Source organism: Sceloporus occidentalis, unplaced genomic scaffold, assembly GCF_023333645.1.
Source record: "Sceloporus occidentalis isolate IW3139 unplaced genomic scaffold, rSceOcc1.0.p SCAF_5, whole genome shotgun sequence".
Classification (NCBI taxonomy): domain Eukaryota; kingdom Metazoa; phylum Chordata; class Lepidosauria; order Squamata; family Phrynosomatidae; genus Sceloporus; species Sceloporus occidentalis.
Window position 1 is genome coordinate 99783833 of NW_028316985.1, and position 18335 is coordinate 99802167.

General features: G+C 40.3%; 1 protein-coding gene across 3 annotated transcripts in view; it reads left to right on the top strand.

Annotated features, from left to right (window-relative positions):
* LRP6 (LDL receptor related protein 6) overlaps positions 1-12420 on the top strand; it is a 96815-nt gene extending 84395 nt beyond the window's left edge. For all 3 annotated transcript variants that reach the window (XM_089524875.1, XM_089524876.1, XM_089524877.1), the window contains 4 exons: positions 793-1023; positions 2633-2769; positions 6673-6770; positions 8273-12420. In XM_089524875.1, coding sequence (XP_089381001.1) covers positions 793-1023; positions 2633-2769; positions 6673-6770; positions 8273-8564 — 758 coding nt within the window. In that variant the 3' untranslated portion in view covers positions 8565-12420. The remainder of the gene's footprint in view (positions 1-792; positions 1024-2632; positions 2770-6672; positions 6771-8272) is intronic.
* The last annotated feature ends 5915 nt before the right edge of the window (positions 12421-18335 follow it).

Sequence of the window (18335 nt, forward strand, 5' to 3'; positions counted from 1 at the left end):
ATACCGCCCAATCACTGGGAATCCGAGCGGTTTACAATAGAGGGGATAACAGACAGTTCCCTGCCCACAGGCTTACAATCTAAAAGGCACGACACAAAAGGAGAAGGGAATGGTGAGGGGGGAGGGAATCAGGTCCAGCATTCTTCTCTCCCTCTGAGGCCTGGACCAAGGCAGGTGGACCGGAGGGAGGGCTCTTCTTCTTCAGGCTAGCCCCTGGTGGAACTGGGCCAGCCTACTCTCTCCCTCAGAGAGAGTATCTCCTAGTATCTCCTAGTGAAACTTAAAATACCTTACAATTTTCATTTTAGACAAATTTTCTGTGGGATGGGGTACTCAGAATTATTTATTACTCCTGATGATTGACTAATATAAAGCAGTTTTCAGGGAGTGCCATGGCTCTGGGAGTGGAATTGGTAGGCTGTTAAAAAACAAAAGCAAAAATAAAAATAAAAATACTGAGGTGGGGGCTACTTGTAGTGTATGGGCTATAATTTTTCTACCCTTGTCATACCATGCAGATGAGTGCTATTCTATGGAAAGATTCAATAGCATTGATCAGTCTTCCTACCAAGCTCTCAGAGAAGCTGAATTTTTCCCTTTTCAAGCTTTCATATTCACCCTGTGTCAGTTTTGCTACTCTAACCCTGTCCATATATATTTATCCTTCACTGCCCATTTAATGGCAGCGTAAGATTCAGAAGGCATCAGGGTGAAGAGTGACTGTAGAAATCAAGTTGTTAAAAAAAATAGCATATTTGATAACTCTTGGTTTTTCTTCTGCTTTACTTTCAGACACAACTGAAGAACCTGCACCTCAAGCCACCAGTACTATAGGTTCCGTTGTTGGTGTGATTCTAACCCTTTTTATCATTACTGTTATGTACTTCATTTGTCAGAGGGTATTGTGTCCACGCATGAAAGGGGAAGGCGAAACAATGACCAATGACTATGTGGTGCATGGACCAGCATCTGTACCTCTAGGCTATGTGCCTCATCCAAACTCTCTCTCTGGATCTCTTCCTGGTTAGTCATCAGATTTAAATGCATTTCTTAATACTGTTGTGTTGAAAGTCTTTTTTCTTAGCAAGGTTTATGTAGTTACACCAAAAACCATTGTTGACATGTGCAATCAAAGCAAATGTTGATGAAAGCCTCTCAGTTTGATGGATTTGAACATGTTGAAAGTAGAATGCTTAAATATTATTTTTTTAAAAAAATGAAAGTTTCATTTGGAATTGAATTCACAATCTATTTCTTCCCCTGTCCTAAATTCCAGAGTTCCCAGACACCACAATAAGATACATCATACATGAAGTTTTACCAAAATTCTGTAGGTGACTGATGGGAATGGGGCTGAAAGGTGATCAAGATACATACTGAAATCAGTGTAAGGATAGGTGGAGTGTCATAGAGATGCACAGTAAAGGCTTAACAAATAAAAACTGCAGTCTTCTTTCTTGCTGGACACTTTCAGAATAGAGCATGCCATCATCACATCAAAATCTAATCACAGAATTAATTTCTCCTGTGTGGAGCGATGCCAGTCCTGTAACCAATACTCATCAATCCTGTATGCCAACATTACAATCCTAAAACAACAACAAAAGCTTAGTGATGCAGTCTGTATAAACTCTGCAAAAATGTTTATTTGCATAATTGTTTGTATTTTGAATAATTTCTTTTCCAATCTAGATTAAGTGGGTGTCAAGTACATACATGTGCTAGGTGGGAAGAGGTGGGAAAAGAGCAATTCAAGAGTTACCGTCATATGGCAAGGATACATGAATTATGCAAAGAAATTAATGTCTTGGGGCAGAAACTAAAACTACAGGGACTAAAGGCTCTACATGTGCAAAATAGACTGAAAGGAAGTTCAACCCATGACCCAAATAAGAGAAGGTATTGGTCACAAAGAATTATATCTTCAGAGCCCATTTTCTGTCTCCACAGAATCCATGATGCTTTGAAGCATACTGCTCCTTCACAATTTAAAATCGTCTTTGCCAAGCTGCCTCAGCTTTCAGCAAATACAATCCTTTACCCTGCCATTTCCACAAGGTTTCTTGTAAAAGACAGTAAGCAGCAAGTCCTTTAACTTAGGATGGGACTAGCTGCAATTTGAAGAGTTCCAAGGAAGGGAAGATAGACTCTATAATGTGCATTTTCAGAACCCCAAGTACCCTTTCCCCACCTTTGACTTCAAATCCAAGGTGAATGAATTACTGTCCCAGGGGAGATTATCAATTTACAATGAACTGCTTTCATTCCAGCGAACAGTCAGATTTGTGCTCCACTCCCCGTTGTACTAACAACAATATAGGACTAATAACTTGGACATCTGGATGCATACACCTTCAAAGACTGTACTTTTCTTTTAGTTCTAGTGTTGCTACTTTTTCCCACTCTCATTTACACTCTGGGTTGCTACACATAATTTTTTACTGAACTGGCCCTCAGTGGAGAATTGAAAGTGGCTTTTCCTTTTGTTTGCCTCATTATATCTTGACAAAAACATGCCTGTTAATTACACTGTGTTTGCACAGATCATGCCTGATCCTCCTTGGCAATAAACATTTTTGTCTGGAAATTGTAGTTATGAACATTCACTCTTCTTTTTCCTTTTCCTTTTTAGGAATGACTCGTGGCAAATCTGTGATCAGTTCACTCAGTATTATGGGTGGAAGTAGTGGACCTCCGTATGACAGGGCTCATGTTACTGGGGCATCATCCAGTAGTTCTTCAAGCACCAAGGGTACTTACTTCCCTCCAGTAAGTTATCATATTGTCTGGTGTTCATTTCCTAGTTGAATTTACATATGAAAGCTGAATGCTGAAACCTTAACCAAGGATGATTCAATTGGGTGGTTATTGTAGCAAAGCTGAGTCCATAATTTTGAACAAGCAAACATAATGTGTTTATTACCACAACTCATTAACTCAGATTAGTCTGAGAATTAATCTTTAATTCAGAAATGATGCACAAATATGCAATATTTTTGAGCTTATTTTCCCTCAAACTTCATTTTTCTGACTTTTTATTGCAAATATACATTTTGTAAGCATATTGATGCTTTGAGAACTGTACTGCAAAAAATGAAAGAAGTGAAAAAACAAAGGGCAACATGTTAGATCCACCATTAAATTATCAGAGAGAGGCATAAACCACTTAAAAATGAAGAAGAAATGAAATTCCCAGTCATTTCCAGTGGAAAGGGATGAGAAAACATATGCTTTAGTCCATGGTGGTTTGATGGTAAAGCCAGTGCTTAGTGTCTTAGGGCTGTAATTGACTCAGACGGTATAGTGGAAAGTGCAAAAAGGTAGTTATTTGTCAGTTGTTTTTTCATGGGCAAACATTCTTCTGATGATCTGAAGGAAACTGAATATAATAGCATCACTGAATTAAAGCATTGCTTTAAATTTTATCATGAAAGAAAAGTAAGGTAGAATTTAAGCATTCTAATAGTTAATACAGGGGTAGGCAACCTGCGGCCCGCGGGCCGGATGCGGCCCGGCGAGGCCTTGGGACCGGCCCCAGCCCGGTCCTACCGCCGATTGCCGCCGGGGCCTTTGGGGGGCAATTGTCTATAGAAGCCTCAGAAACACGCATTTATATTAACATTTTTTTAAAAATCAGCAAATTTTTTCACGTGTCCTCCATTTTTTTTAAAAAAAAGTGTCTTCCATTTGAAAATTTTGTCCTACATTTGTCCTGGTTTATTTATATATTTATTTTTTAAAAAATTATTTAATTATTTATTTTTTTGCTTCGGTCCCCCAGTTGTCTGAGGGACAGCAACCCGGCCCCCGGCTCAAAAAGGTTGCCTACCCCTGAGTTAATATGTTGGAATAGTAAAAATCTGTAGTACAGTGATAAGTGAACCTTTTAGAGACCAAGTGCCCAAAGTCAGTGGCGTTCCTGCACTGTGTGTCACCGGGCGCAGGGGGTGAGACTTTCAGGGGCAAGACTTACAGGAGAAAACAAGGAAAAAATGGAGGCCCTGACCAAATAAAAGCTCAAAACAAAAGGTCACTCATATAAATATTAAATCCATCCTTCTTAGCCCTGCTCAAATTGGAGGACATTTTGGAATCCCTGCTGGACAGGAGGTTGAAATGGAGGACACGTCTTGAAAAGGAGGAGGACCATGTCTGGTCACCCTGACCTAAAAACACCCATATAGATATAAATCCATACTTCTCAGCCATACTCAAAATGTGGGAGCTTTTGGAATCCCTCCTAGACAGTTCCTGTGGGGGTTTTTTGGAGCAGCATCAGCAGCTGATAAGCCTCGCATCCATAGCTCAGGGTGCATTCATTTCTGAGAGGGGAGAAGGACAGCAGCCGTGTTAGGCAGTGGGCTGCTTGAAGACACAATGCAGATGTTGAATGGGTTTTTCCCTTAAAAAAACAGCACAGTGGACAAATGAAAGGAATAATTTAAATGTAGACTCAAGGATTTGTGGCTAGTAAAGTACAATTTTAAGTATGTGTCTTGCTCAGTTCTATACGTATATTGCAAACCAAGCCATTTTAACACTCATCAGAAAAATACGGCTGAGTATATAATAAAGTGAGAATCAGCATGGTTTAATGGTTTGAATGTTGGACTATGACTCTGGAGACCTAGGTTCAGTTCCCAGCTCAGCCATGAAATCCACTGGGTGATCTTGGGCAAATCACAGTATGTATTCGCAGATGACCACTCGAAGAAATACCGTTACAGGTAAGCAACCTGTCCCTCTTTCAGCCTAAAATGATGGCAGTGGCAAAAATCCCCTCTGAACAAATCTTGAAAACTTGAAGGCACAACAACAATATGTAATATAGATGTAAATAAACCTAATGAACTGAATTTATATTTCTGAGTGTTTTTAGCTTTTATGTTGTCATGTCCTCCATTTTTCTTGAATGTCCCCCATAAATTTGCATGTATATGTGGATGTTTTTAGCTTTTATTTTGTCATGTCTTGGGCTATTCTTCAGTGCTCTCCATTTTGACCATGGTTAAGACGTATGGATTTATATTTACAGAAGTGTTTTTAGCATTTATTTTGTAATGTCCTCCATTTTGAGCATGGTTAAGAAGCATGGATTGGCATTTCTAGGAGTGCTTTTAGTTTTCATTTGGTCAGGTCCTTCATTTTCCTTGAATATCCTCTATTGTTAACATGACTAAGAAGCATAACTTTATGGGAATGAGGTATTTTAGCATTTATTTGATCACACCCTACATTTTCTTCAAATGTCCTCCATAGAATACCCTGTGCATACTGATATTCCAGACTATCAGGGTGGGTTCTCTGAAATCATACCCAAGTTGCAAGCCTTCCCTCTGGCGCCACCCAGGATAGGGTTCCCCTAAGTCGGAAAGGGCTAGAAGGCAGACAGCAATGATAACCATGGGTGGCCCTTGTCAGGTCACACTGTCTCAACCTTAGGGGGGAAAGGCAATGGCAAAAAACTCCTCTGATGGCACCTTGCCATGGAAATACCAGAATAGGGTTCCCCTAAGTCAGAAAGGACTGGAAGGCACACAACAACATCAACGTGCCGCCCACCTGAAAGGTACCGGTAGAAACCCTGCCACCAGGATCCAAGGGAGCTCCCGCTCAGCCTAGTGGTCTCTTTGGGGTTTTGGAGCCACCCTTGCAACAGGGACCGTCTTCTTCCTCCTCCACCCCCCCGCCACACACAATGAGGAAGAGAGAGAAGGGGGGGGGGTGACCTGGAGAGGAGGAAGCCTGCTTTGACCTAAGCCTCTCTCTGCGGAAGGGGTGGCTGCATGGCCCCGGGGACCAGCCCTTTTTCTGCCATGGCCAGCAGCTCTTCACCTCCGCGGCCCTGAAAAAGAGAAGGAAAAGGAGGTGGCCTTTCAGGCCACCACCACCAGGGCTCAAGGAGGAGGGCACCCACATGGCCAATCAGGTGGGAAGCCAGGAATGCTGGATGGCAGGACCCCTTAGCCCCTCCAGTGGTTTGTGAGGGCTTCCAAAGGGGGGGGGGGGGGAGGACAAGGACGCCTGGCCTCCTTCTACCCAGGGCCTACCTTTGCAGGGCCTCCTTTGTTCCCTCCCTTTATTTCCCTTCCATCCTGGAGGGCTGTTTGACTAGGGGGTGGAGGTGGGGTTTTGGCAGTAGAGAAGGAAGCCAAGACTCTCCTAATCCCTGCCCGTGGGCCTCAAGCTTTTTCTCGCCTTCTTTTCCATGTGACCCACTCAAGTTCACCCTTCTGAGGCTGAGCAGAGATTGGACCCTACCTTAATATCACCATAAACTGGAAACGACTTGAAGGCACACAGCAAAAAACTAAATTTCCCATAACCCCATAGCAAGGGGCGGGACTTCCACCCAGAAGGCTGGCACATGGCCCAGCTCCTTGTTTTTGTGCGGGAGCAAACCAGCCCAGTTTCCCAGGGCAAACTGGGCTATGAGAAGGAGCCAAGCTGGACCATGCATGGACCTCCACCCAGCTGCAGCCACCATGCCCTCATGGACCAGGCCACGTGCCACAAATGGCACATGTGTCATAGGTTCGCCAACACAGATATAGAACAGGTTATTGCTATATTCAGTAAAGATTGCCTTACTTTGTTTCAAATATTTAAACTTTTTTCAAATTCTGTTTAAAATGGCTCTTCTCACCACTTTCTGTTTTCTCTTTTTCAAAGATTTTAAATCCTCCTCCGTCGCCAGCTACTGAACGTTCACATTATACTATGGAATTTGGTTATTCTTCAAACAGTCCTTCAACTCATCGATCATACAGGTAATATTACTAGCATATATCCAGCTCTTGTACAGCCTTCCAAATAAGTCCATAAAGCCTGCTTAGCCCACATAGCCTATCTGTGCATACATAAGTGGAACATGGCAAAGAGCTTCCCTCACTTTATAAAACTTGTCTTGGTACTGAGTTCATGGGAAAAGACTTTCCAAGCTTGCTTCTGTGCCAGCTGCTTTCTCGACAAAGAATCAAAGCCAGATTTAATTCCCTGTTCTGTGGCCCTGTGGCCTTCCTTTAGATAACTCAGTAGAATTTTTTTTCAGATATTTCTTTGTACTTAAGAAACTTCATGAGCCAATTTAAAATGTTGGGCAGGGCAAATGAATGAACAAGCTACTCAGATGTACTTTTGAGTATATTTGGGACATGTAACTTGTGCAAATTTGTTGTACTAAAATTCCATCTAAAGAAACCTTTCATTGCTTTTTATACATTCAGAATAGGACTGCTTTACGGAGGCTGCATGTGGCAGTCTGTTTTAATCTTTTACCCTAATAACCACCTGCTTTCCAAGGGAAAATAAATACAAAATGTATTTGATGTTTGGTATTGGCATATTATACTATAAGAAGAGCAAGTTTAGACTCAGAAGAAGCAGCAGGAAAGATAGGAAGAAGGAGCATCAACAATCTAAGACATGTTGATAACACCATGTTATTAGCAGAAAACATCATAGACATGGAACAGTTACTAAGGAAAGTCGAATAAGAAAGTGCAAAGGCAGGCTTACTGTTGAACATAAAACAAAAATAATGGCCACAGAGGATCTACATAAATTCAAACTTAGATAATGAGGGAATCGAAATAGTTAAAGATTGCCTGTACCTTGGATCAAACAATGATCTGAACAGAGACTGCAGTCAAGATATAAGAAAACTAGAATGGGAAGGTCAGCCATGAAAGAACTAAGTAAGACCCTAGAGTGTAAAAATAAACAATAGAGCACTAAATTCAGAATTGCCCAGGCCTTTGTATTCCACATACCATATACAGATGTGAGAGCTGGATCGTAAGAAAGCCAACAGAAAGAAAATCAACTCATTTGAGATGGGGTGCTGGAGAAGAGTGCTGAGGATATTGTGGATAGTCAAAAAGACAAAGAAACCAGGTCAAGCCTGGATGCCAAGATGATGAAACTGAGGCAGTTATATTTTGCCCACATCATAAGGAGGAATAAATCACCAGAAAAGATAATAATTCTAGGAAAGGTAGAGAGCAGCAAAAAGAGACGAAGACTACACACCAGATAGATAGACTCAATCTGGGATATCGAGGTCAAGTACACTACCTACGCAGAGCACTGGAAAACAGGTTATCTTGGAGATGTCTCATCCAAGGGTTGCCATGAGTCAGGTCTGGCTTAAGGGCAGTTAACACACACACACACACACACACGGATATACTGCCATATCACATGATTCTGTAAATTTGAGGTTCCTTTGTGATACCGCTATCTTTATTTCTTCTCACCTTTTTCCCCCCAGTTACAGGCCATACAGCTACCGGCATTTTGCTCCTCCCACCACGCCATGCAGCACAGATATTTGCGACAGTGACTATGCACCCAGCCGGAGAATAATGACAACAGTGGGCAAGGGTTACACTAGTGATTTGAACTATGATTCTGAGCCTGTGCCTCCACCACCAACACCACGCAGCCAGTACTTATCAGCGGAGGAGAACTATGAGAGCTGTCCACCATCTCCATACACAGAACGGAGCTATTCACATCACCTGTACCCACCACCCCCTTCTCCCTGTACGGACTCCTCATGAGAATTTCCCTCCCTCCTTTGACTGCCTCCAGCCTACCTGTGTAAATAATAATTTCCCCTAGCAAGAGGGGGGAGGACATGAGAGGCACGGTATAGTATGTACAGTTAAAATTTATTACATAGGGTGGGGATGTTGGGAGTGTATAGAAGGGCAGTGATAAACAAGGCTATTTATATATTTTCCTAAAAACAGAGTTTGCTGCTTTGTGCCATAAGAAATTTTTAAAATTTGTATACAAAGGTTTTTTTATTATTTTTCCAAATGAAACACAAGAAGATGCCTTAAATCAGTGAAGTGACTGAGCACATAAGGAAATGGAAGGACCAGGGTGCGTAGCTATTCAATGAGCCAAATACCAAAAAAGAAGAAAGCTTTTTAGCAAGAAAAAATGAAAGGAAACTACCATGAAGCAGCATCCATAAGGAGGTGCAAGGAGCTGAATAACTGCTTGCACTTTTAACTCCTGATGGGTCAGCAGTGCAAAGAAAACTTGAAGAAAACTGTCGGAACAGAAAATTAATGGTACACAAAGGGCTTTATTTTCTACAAGAACACAGCTATCACAGTGACAACACTGATGTTTTTACAAAGTTCTGAAAATAACACCTTGTGGCATGTAGAAGAGTAACTCGGCGGGGGGGGGGGGTATTGTTGCAGTTTTTGTTTCTATTTTGGCATTAAGATTTTATGGCTTCCAACCAACTTTCATCAGATGCATGTGATAAAATGGGCTGGAACCCAAAAGAAGTTAATGCCTAATAAAACTTGTTAGTCTTCCACATGCTATAGGACTCTTGGTTGTTTTTGCTCCCATAGATTAATAAGCTCCCCCACTCCCAAAGTTCTGAAAATGGCTCCTTTGTTTAGTTCAGATCATCTGATATAGCCTAGTTGTACCGTTTTGCAGTCTTTTGTCCCTTTCTGGAAACACTACCTTCTTGTTGGCTGTGCATTTGTAGCCCTTCACTGAATGTTTCCCCATGTTGAAATAGGAAAAAGGCCTAGAATGTGATTGTATATTCCTGCCCTTTTCTCTCCCTGTTCTGTTTTATAGAGTAAGGGAGATCCTGCATTCAGATACATGATGGGGCTTCTGGTGTCTTTGTTACCTCTGTTTGCAGTGTGAAAGAAACTTGAGCTCTGGTCTCTGTCTTACTTCAGTTACAGTCCTGTGGAACAAAATAATGAAGACACTTTTGTATACATGTGTCTGTGTGCACACATGAATGTGTGAAAGAGTGAAGTCTTTTCTTATTTTCAGTACAGTGGGATTGTGCTGTCCTACCAGATCAGTTCTGATTCCAGGGTAATGACAAGGGTAATTATACCCGAGGAGGTTTCTTCCCTGTTCTTCAAAATATTTTGGTGCCCCCCCCCAAAGTTTTCATATTTTTATACCACACAATAAATAATAATTATGAAAATAATTTAATTTTGAAGTGATAGTTTAATGTAAATGAAATCTTATATTCTTGCAGTACTTTCAGTGTATAGTAAATATCACAGTATAAATTCATATATTTAAAAAATACTATTTTGTCTTTATTACAAAGCTTTTACAATTATTTTCAGTCATGATAGACTCTGAACCCCCAGATAGTTGGTATCATATCCTGTTGGTGCAGCGTTGATGCTAAATAAGCTGATCCTTGCAGTGAGATTTCAAGATGCTGCTTCCTGTTTTATGTCAAAAATTCAGTTCTCAAGTCCAAATCGCTGTGAATATCAGTTCTTAAGAGTTAATCTTTGCCAAAGTATTTTGCTAGCATTATATATTTGTCTGTGCCCCTTCACTGATTGGGGGAGGCAGCCTTTCATTTTCTAGTAACTTTTACCCAGTACCAGAAAATCAACACATGAATTGCTTTAAATGTTTAGTTCTCTGGAAGTTGCAGTGTTGCTGCTGCTGCTGCCTGTTTGGGCAGTGAGTATCTGAATTAAGTATTAAGCTTCAAATTTTGGGATTCACAGCTGTGTTCTTGAAAAATGTCACAGAGTGTCTTCCTTCTCAAATGCTGGAGTAAAGTGGAGTAGAAATCATTGGGTAGTACTTTGTTTTGGAGGTTGCACGAGGAGGCATCCAGTATATTCTTGTGCAGCAGCTTTACTCAGTTGTATAACAGCAGCTGAATGTTGCTAACCACAGCTCTGCATGACTGATCCAAAAGCCCACAGATCATCTGAGAGAGGTCACAAGTGGCGGCCTTTCCCCTTTTAGAGAGAAGTATACTGGCACCAGCTACACAAAAGTTTTTGGCCAATATCGTTAACCTAATTTTTCACAGGTATAAGAAATTATACATATTGTCTAAGAGCTGGATTACTCTGATATATGTGTTGTGATTGCTCAAACATAACTGTACTGTTTGCTGAACTAAATAGGCCAAACATGAAATTGAAATGTATCCCTTCAGTTGCTTGCCTCACTATTGTGGCTCTGGTGACACAAATTGCCCTTTAACAACACTTTGTTTGCTATGGGATCAGTAATGTAACTAGAATAGCCAAAGCAACCACATTTGCTACATGACATGTTAAGCAGCCGTTATTTAATTCTTCATCAGTTTCAGTTAAAATTGTTTAAGGCTTCCAAACATTGCTTGCTTCTGAATAATTGGTTTTCTGGGTATTTTTGCAAGCATGGGCACTATTTAATTTCAGCTGCCAGAAGCTAAATTTTATTTCTACTCCATTTTCCCCAGTTCTAAATTCATTGAATTAGAAGTAAAATTCATTGACTTTATGTAACTTAAATTCCAAAGACATTTGCATCAGGATTGCAGCCCCGAGTTTAAAATTGTTCTCAGGCATCAGTTCTGCCTTATACTGCCTTATAAAGGTTCTGCAAAATAATAATAATAATAATTGGGCTAGCAGGTGCTCCATTTCAAATTCTTCAATTTCTGTCAGTGTCTGTTTGGCTCTTCTATACAGGAAAGGCATGTGTGAAGTCTCCTGAAAAATGGATATCATATTGTAAACAACAAGAAAATTCCCTGCAGTGCCCACTATGTTGAGAATATTGGGGGCTCAGCAGGGGCTGGAGTGATGTGAAACAATTTGGTGATGTTTACATCTTTAAATGTACACCATTCTGACAGAGAATTAGTATGTATAAATGTGGATTCAGAGTATTAGTTTGTATCAGTCTGTTTGTATTGTATTACCAACGGTCTTCTTGCAAGGTGTGTGTCTGTGCCAATTTCTGTTACAAGGTGGTTGAGCTTATGCTGTGGTATCTTCTTTCTATGGTAGAAACAAGGTTCCTTGCCTCCCCTGTAGATTCATTTAGAATGGATGGGAATCACATGGTCTTTCAGGTATTATTTGAACTGTAAATCCCAGCAGATTTAGTCATCATAGCCAATAATGAGAAATGCTGAAGATTGCAGTTGGAAACCCTCGAAAAGGGTGCATGATTTTCCCTCAGTTTAGAAGAGTGAGTTCAGTGGTTTTGTATGATAAATAGCTTTCATATTTCAGTGAGATACAAAAAGCATACTTCAGAAAGAAGGCTGCTAACTTTGCCTTATACTAAACACTACTTTGACTCAACACTAATCACCTTGAAACAGGTTAATCACATACTGAAACAAATTAGTCCCAAGGTTAAATTGATGTTGAAGAGGAATAGGTGTGCTCAGCTTCCTCTGAAACAAATAATGTAATGAAACCTTTTGTCATAGGCTCTGTAAGTTTGACATTTCCTCTCTGTTCCTTTGCCTGTTATAACTCACGTGTTACTAGTAGTAAGAGAACTCTCTGCCAACACCAGGAGGCACAAAGAAGGCTTATCTAGAAGGAAATGTAGGCAGATCATACAAGGAGTGAGTGTGCAACAGCCTCCTCCTTAGACACTCACTCCTTAGACCAAAAAGAAAAACAGGCACACTTTAAATGATGCTAAAGAAAAGGGTACTTTCTCTTGGGAGAGCACTTACCTCTGAGCTTTCCACAAATTCTATTATCCACAGTTTTCTTGTGCCAATTTAATTGTAGGAGAATGATTGTGTGAACTACTTTGCTTAGGTGGGTCGTACATGTAGAGCACACATGACACTACAGAGCCTTTACCAGGAGCAAGGTTTAGAAAGATTAATGCTTGATTTTACAATTACAGAAATATACCCGGATTCCTTTCATTAAAGCTTAATTTGATACATTTTAAACAGGATCTGTTAACACAAGCAACAGATAGTTTGCTGTTTTTTTTTTTCACTTTTTAAAAAGCAGTTTTATACTAAACATTGCTTTCTGTTTGAGAATCTATTTTTTGGAAGTTTTATTTTACAAAACACTCCATTTGCTTTAAAGTCTGTAGGGATACATAGGTGGGTTACAGACCGCCATAAAGTACGTGCTCCGCGCGTACTAGCATTAGGAAGGGCCGTATTAGGGTTAGGAAGGGTCTTACCTTCCTCACGGCCCTTCTTCCTAGTACGCGCGGAGCGCGTCCTTAATGGCAGCGCCCATCCACATGGGTGCCGCCATTTTGACATCTTGGACGCATAGCGTCCAGACGTGTCGCGGCGGAAGCGACGCCGCAATGGCGCGCTTCGCCCCTCGCGGTGCCACTTCCGCTTTTTGAAAATGAGCGCCATTTCGGCACTCCTTTTTCGCTGCGCCGGGAAGCCTCGCGGTCTGGCCTCTGGGGCTTCCCTCCGCAGCGAATGGCAGCGGCGGGAAAACGGCCGCTTGAGGGCAGTCTGTAACCCGCCATAGTGACAATCAATAATATGAGCATCTAAATAAAAGTTTGAAATAAGTCCAGAAACCAAATGGGAAATAGATTCATGGGATGACTTTTTAAATGGTAAAGTTCATTTCCCTTTTCTCTCCACTGCAACTGAAATAGAAAAAACATGATTATTAAAAAAAAAAAAAAACATAGAAAACACACACACACAACCATCCTTAGGAATGTTTACCAAGTCCCTTTTCTAATTGGACTTGTAAGTAATTTAGCAGAATAAGTACCGTTAAGCATTTTAAGATTTCAGTGGAGATGGAAGCATCTGTTTAAATCTTACACTTTGAAATCAGTGGGGTAAAAATAACATGTAGCTAGATTTCATTGTTGTTTTTGTGTGCCTTCAAGTCATTTCCAACTTACGGCAAACCCTAAGGCATGCCTATCAGTTTTTTGGGCAAAATTTGTTGGGCGGGTGCCAGTGCCTCTTGAGGCTGAGAGAGTGTGACTTGCCTAAAGTCACCCAGTGGGCTTCCATGGCTGAGCAGGGATTCAAACCCTGATCTCCAGAGTCAAGCCACTACACCATGCTAACTGTTTGTAGCTGGATTATTCCTATATGTACGCTCCCTTAAAGTCCAGTTCTAACGTATGTCAGATAGTGAAAGCATTTATTAGCAGAAATTATGGATTTTAATTAAACCACACCTACCTGTGGTGCCAGCAACTAACAGTTATAAATCCAAAATCAGTGTGCAAGTATACCTACTCTAAAATTAGTTTGGTTCTGCTGCTAACTTTTAGTATTTCAACCTTAAGTACCATTTTTGTTTTTAAAATACTTATGACCAAGCACTGTCAGTGAAAAATAAAGGAAAATAAATAAATTGTAGGTAACTTCATAAAGAGGATACTATCTGTCATAAGCTGAACATGCCTTGTTTGCAAGTGAAGGATCTGGTGCTGCTTTAAACTTCTAAATGTTTTTAAGTTTTATAATTTTAATCTTGTTACTGTCTTTTTTAAAATCCAGCTAGTTTTTCATAGATCTCCACACAATGGTGCTTTGCAAGGATGTATTATAATGACCAACATTTGGTCAGCCCTATTCATTCAATCACTAACACTTTTTATATTGTAAAATAAAAACACTTTATTTGCAAGTTGTATATAACCCTTGTACAAAATTCCCTATTCCTTTTCCAATTATTACTATACATGAAGTTGTAACAAATAAAATGTTGATTTTTTTTATAATAAACATGAGGAGAAAATCTATTTTCTTGATTGCAATGAACAGATGCCTTGATCTAGGCCAGTAAATTTACTGGAAGCAATGGAACTGAGCAAGTAACAGGACTCCTGTCAGCAGTTTAGCTGCAGCATTTTGCACCAAACAAAATATGTTCGTCAAAGCCATGACCACATTGCACATAGTCTATACAGGATATAACCAGGAAATGTGTAATGCCAATATCAGCCTACATCAGATAGGACACTTCAAAAATGTTTGTAGCTAAACCTGATACCTATGAGCAATTCTAGGCCCTGGTCAACATCCACTAAAGCAATTGAATGTTTGTACTTAAACCAGGCTGGATATCAAACTGAAAATGATTCATACAACTAGTATCATTTAAGTATCTCTAGAACTGTAATGTTACAAGCTGTTGGGTTTAATGAAGTTTTCTTTGCACGTACCTTTATCATGTGCTTTATCGACTATAGCAAAGCCTGCGAATGCATAGATCATGAAAGGGTACGGAACGCCCTTAAAGACATAGGAGTGCCAACACATCTGATAGTCCTGATGAGAAATCTGTACTTTGGACAAGAGGCTACTGTTGGAACAGAACATGGGGAAAGAGAATGGTTCCCAATTGGCAAAGGGGTCAGACAAGGCTGTATCTTATCACCTTACTTGTTCAACTTGCAGAACATATTGTAGGAAAAGCAAGATTGAACATAGGAGGAGGAGTGAAAATAGGAGGAAAAAATATCAACAATCTTAAGATATTACGACGACCCCATAATACTAGCAGAAAACCTCCCAGACCTGGAACAGCTACTAAAAAAGATCAAGGAAGAAAGTACTAAGGCAGGCCTGCTGTTGAACATAAAGAAAACAAAAATCATGACCATGGAGAATCTATGCAAATTTAATTTAGACAATGAGGAAACAGAAATAGTAAAAGAATTCTCATACCTGCAATCAAACATTGGTAGTAGGAACAGGGACTGCAGCCAAGAAATCACAAGAAGATTAAAAATGGAGAGAGCGGTTATAAAAGAACTAGAAAAGCTTCTAAAATGCAAAGATATACAAATGAGCACAAAAGTTGGAATCATACAAGCCATCTTATTCCTATTACCACATATGGATGTGAGAGCTGGACAGTTAAGAAAGAAGATAGGAACAAAATCAATTCATTTGAGATGTGGTGCTGGAGAAAAGTGTTGTGGATCCTGTGGATGGCCAAAAGGACAAACAAATGGGTTCTACAGCAGATCAAGCTGGAAATCTCCTTGGAAGCCAAGATGACAACTGAGGCTGTTGCACTTCAGACACATCATGAGAAGGCATGGCCCATTGGAAAAAAATAATGCTAGGAAAGGTGGAGGGAAGTTGAAAGAGAGGAAGAGTGCATACTAGATGGATGGTTTCTATTAAGGAGGTCACAGGTCTGAATGTACAGGAACTAAGCAGAGTAGTGGAGGACAGAGTCTTGGAGACCTCTCATCCAAGGGTCGCCATGGGTCGAGATTGACCCAAGGATAGTTAACAACCTTTATCAGAACTTGGGGGGGGGGGAATTCCCAGAATGCTTCAGCCAGTATCAATCGTTTTATTGTGGTCAATGACCATATTAAATTACCATATTCCCAAATTCATATGAATACATAAAATACAAACCATACTATGATCCAGCTAGTAGAATGACTTAGCTTTCAAGCTAAAGTGTGAGAGCATCCAGAAATGCAGACATTTTGTTGAAGAAATCCATCGTTTTGAAGGTTTATTATAGTTACTTTTAAGACCACTTAATCCATGTGTATGAGCACCAAATAGTGAAAGCATTTGTTAGCGTAAATTATGGATTTTAATTAAACCACCCCTGCCTGTGGTGTCAGCAGCTAATAGTCATGTGAATGAGCACCGCCAGTTCACAAACCTGGTTAAAATGCAAAAACGCATGGATAAATTGTTCCCAAATGTTTTGCCTCACAGCGTCATTGCCTCATGGTAGCACATAGAACCCCAGTATACTTTTTCTCCTGATCCATGTGCTTATTGTGCCAGCAGCTCTATTCTCACAGTCTATTGTGTAAGTACATTAGTGAAATATTTTATGCAGGTGGAAGTTTCACTCTACATCTGACACAAGCCAATGTGAAGACCAGAAAAGGTGGGAACTCATCAGGTTAAATGTAGATTTAAGTGAGTAGATTACTGCACTATGCTCTTACAGTGCTGCTATTCCGCTTTTGCTGCTGTGGCTGCCTCCTATTGCATTCTGAGGCTTGTAGTCCAGTGAGGACTAAGAGCCCTCTGGCTGAGAGTTCTAAATGCCTTTCTCTAAACTACAAACCCTAGAATGCAATAGGAGGCAGCCAGAACAGTTAAAGTGGAATAGCAGCACTATAAGAGTAGTGCGGTAATCTCTTAAGTTTTTTGTGGGCCTTTTGGACTATGTGGTTGTATTCTGGAAGAGTTTATTCCTGATGTTTCGCCATCGTCTGTGACTGGCATCTTCAGATGCCAGCCACAGATGCTGGTGAAACATCAGGAATAAATTCTTCCAGAACACGGCTGCATAGCCCGAAAAAGCCACAAAAAACTATGGATGCTGGCTGTGAAAGCCTTAGACTTCACAATCTCCTAAGTGTTTTCCAATAATCACTAAGCAACCACATTTAGATCCTGGTTATGTTATACTGTACTTCTCTGCACATAACTCAAGGAAAAAATGGCTGAAATCCTGTTGGGCCTTACCTCTTTGTAAATGTCCTTATGTCTGCTAGAACCGGGTGGTTCAATGTCCATACCCAGTAGACAGCTGTTGTAAAGTTACTACATAGCGGAGCCATCAGAGTAAAAGTGCAATGGGACTGTGGCGCAATATGATGTGCATTCCATTGCTCCAGATGCATATCAGGCAGTAATGTTCATCAGGCATTCTTCCCAGTATTCTATTACATACCTTCACAATTCAGTAAAGACATTTCTTAGCACCTCTGCTGTGTAGGTAGGTATATGTACTGTAAAGTTATGCTATGTAACAAATCATATAGGATTCCAGTGCTTATCTTCTCACTTTGTACAGCCATTAAAATTTCAGATCCAATATATCTAGGGGCTGTATGGCTGCAAACCTCGCTATGTTTTGCACACATTATGATTTTTACAGGCTACCAAATTCAAACAGCTATTAAGATCTCATCTCTATGGTGGGGTTAACATGGCTCCAGTCAAAATGAATTTGTGAACTGCCTCAGATTTCTTTCTCACTCCCTTGTTCCTTCTGCTCTTTCTGTGTGCTATGACAATTTCTCAGAATGCATTGTCTTTAGAGAATGCTGTTTATGACAGAGAGCAGTGGAGTGAATGCAGAAACTGTTTAGGAGACACAAAATTAATTCTTTTTTGTCATTAGTAAGTACAGGCTATTTCCACCTGATCCCAACTTTTCAATTTCAGTCAGTCAGATTCTTATAAAAACCTTAGAACTTATTTGAGAACAATGTAAGTAAAGTACACAAAGGAACATTGTAGAAGCTACGAGACTGAGTTAGAAAGACAATCTGTTGCTTGCATTTGTTGAGAAAGATGATATCTACCTGTATTTGACTTTCCACTCCATCTGACAATTTGGTACTTGCCATAGTGGTAAAATTCAAAGACATTGCATATCAATCCAGATGAACACAGCTATGTCTTTCAATTTTAGTAAAGTAGGAAAATTGCCAGTGTGATCAAAAATTGGGGTTTTCCACCATATTATCAGAAGAGAACTGTTAAGAGTATGGGTTAAATATAAGGAAATAATTGGTGTTAAAATACCTGGTTGGATTTCTCCACA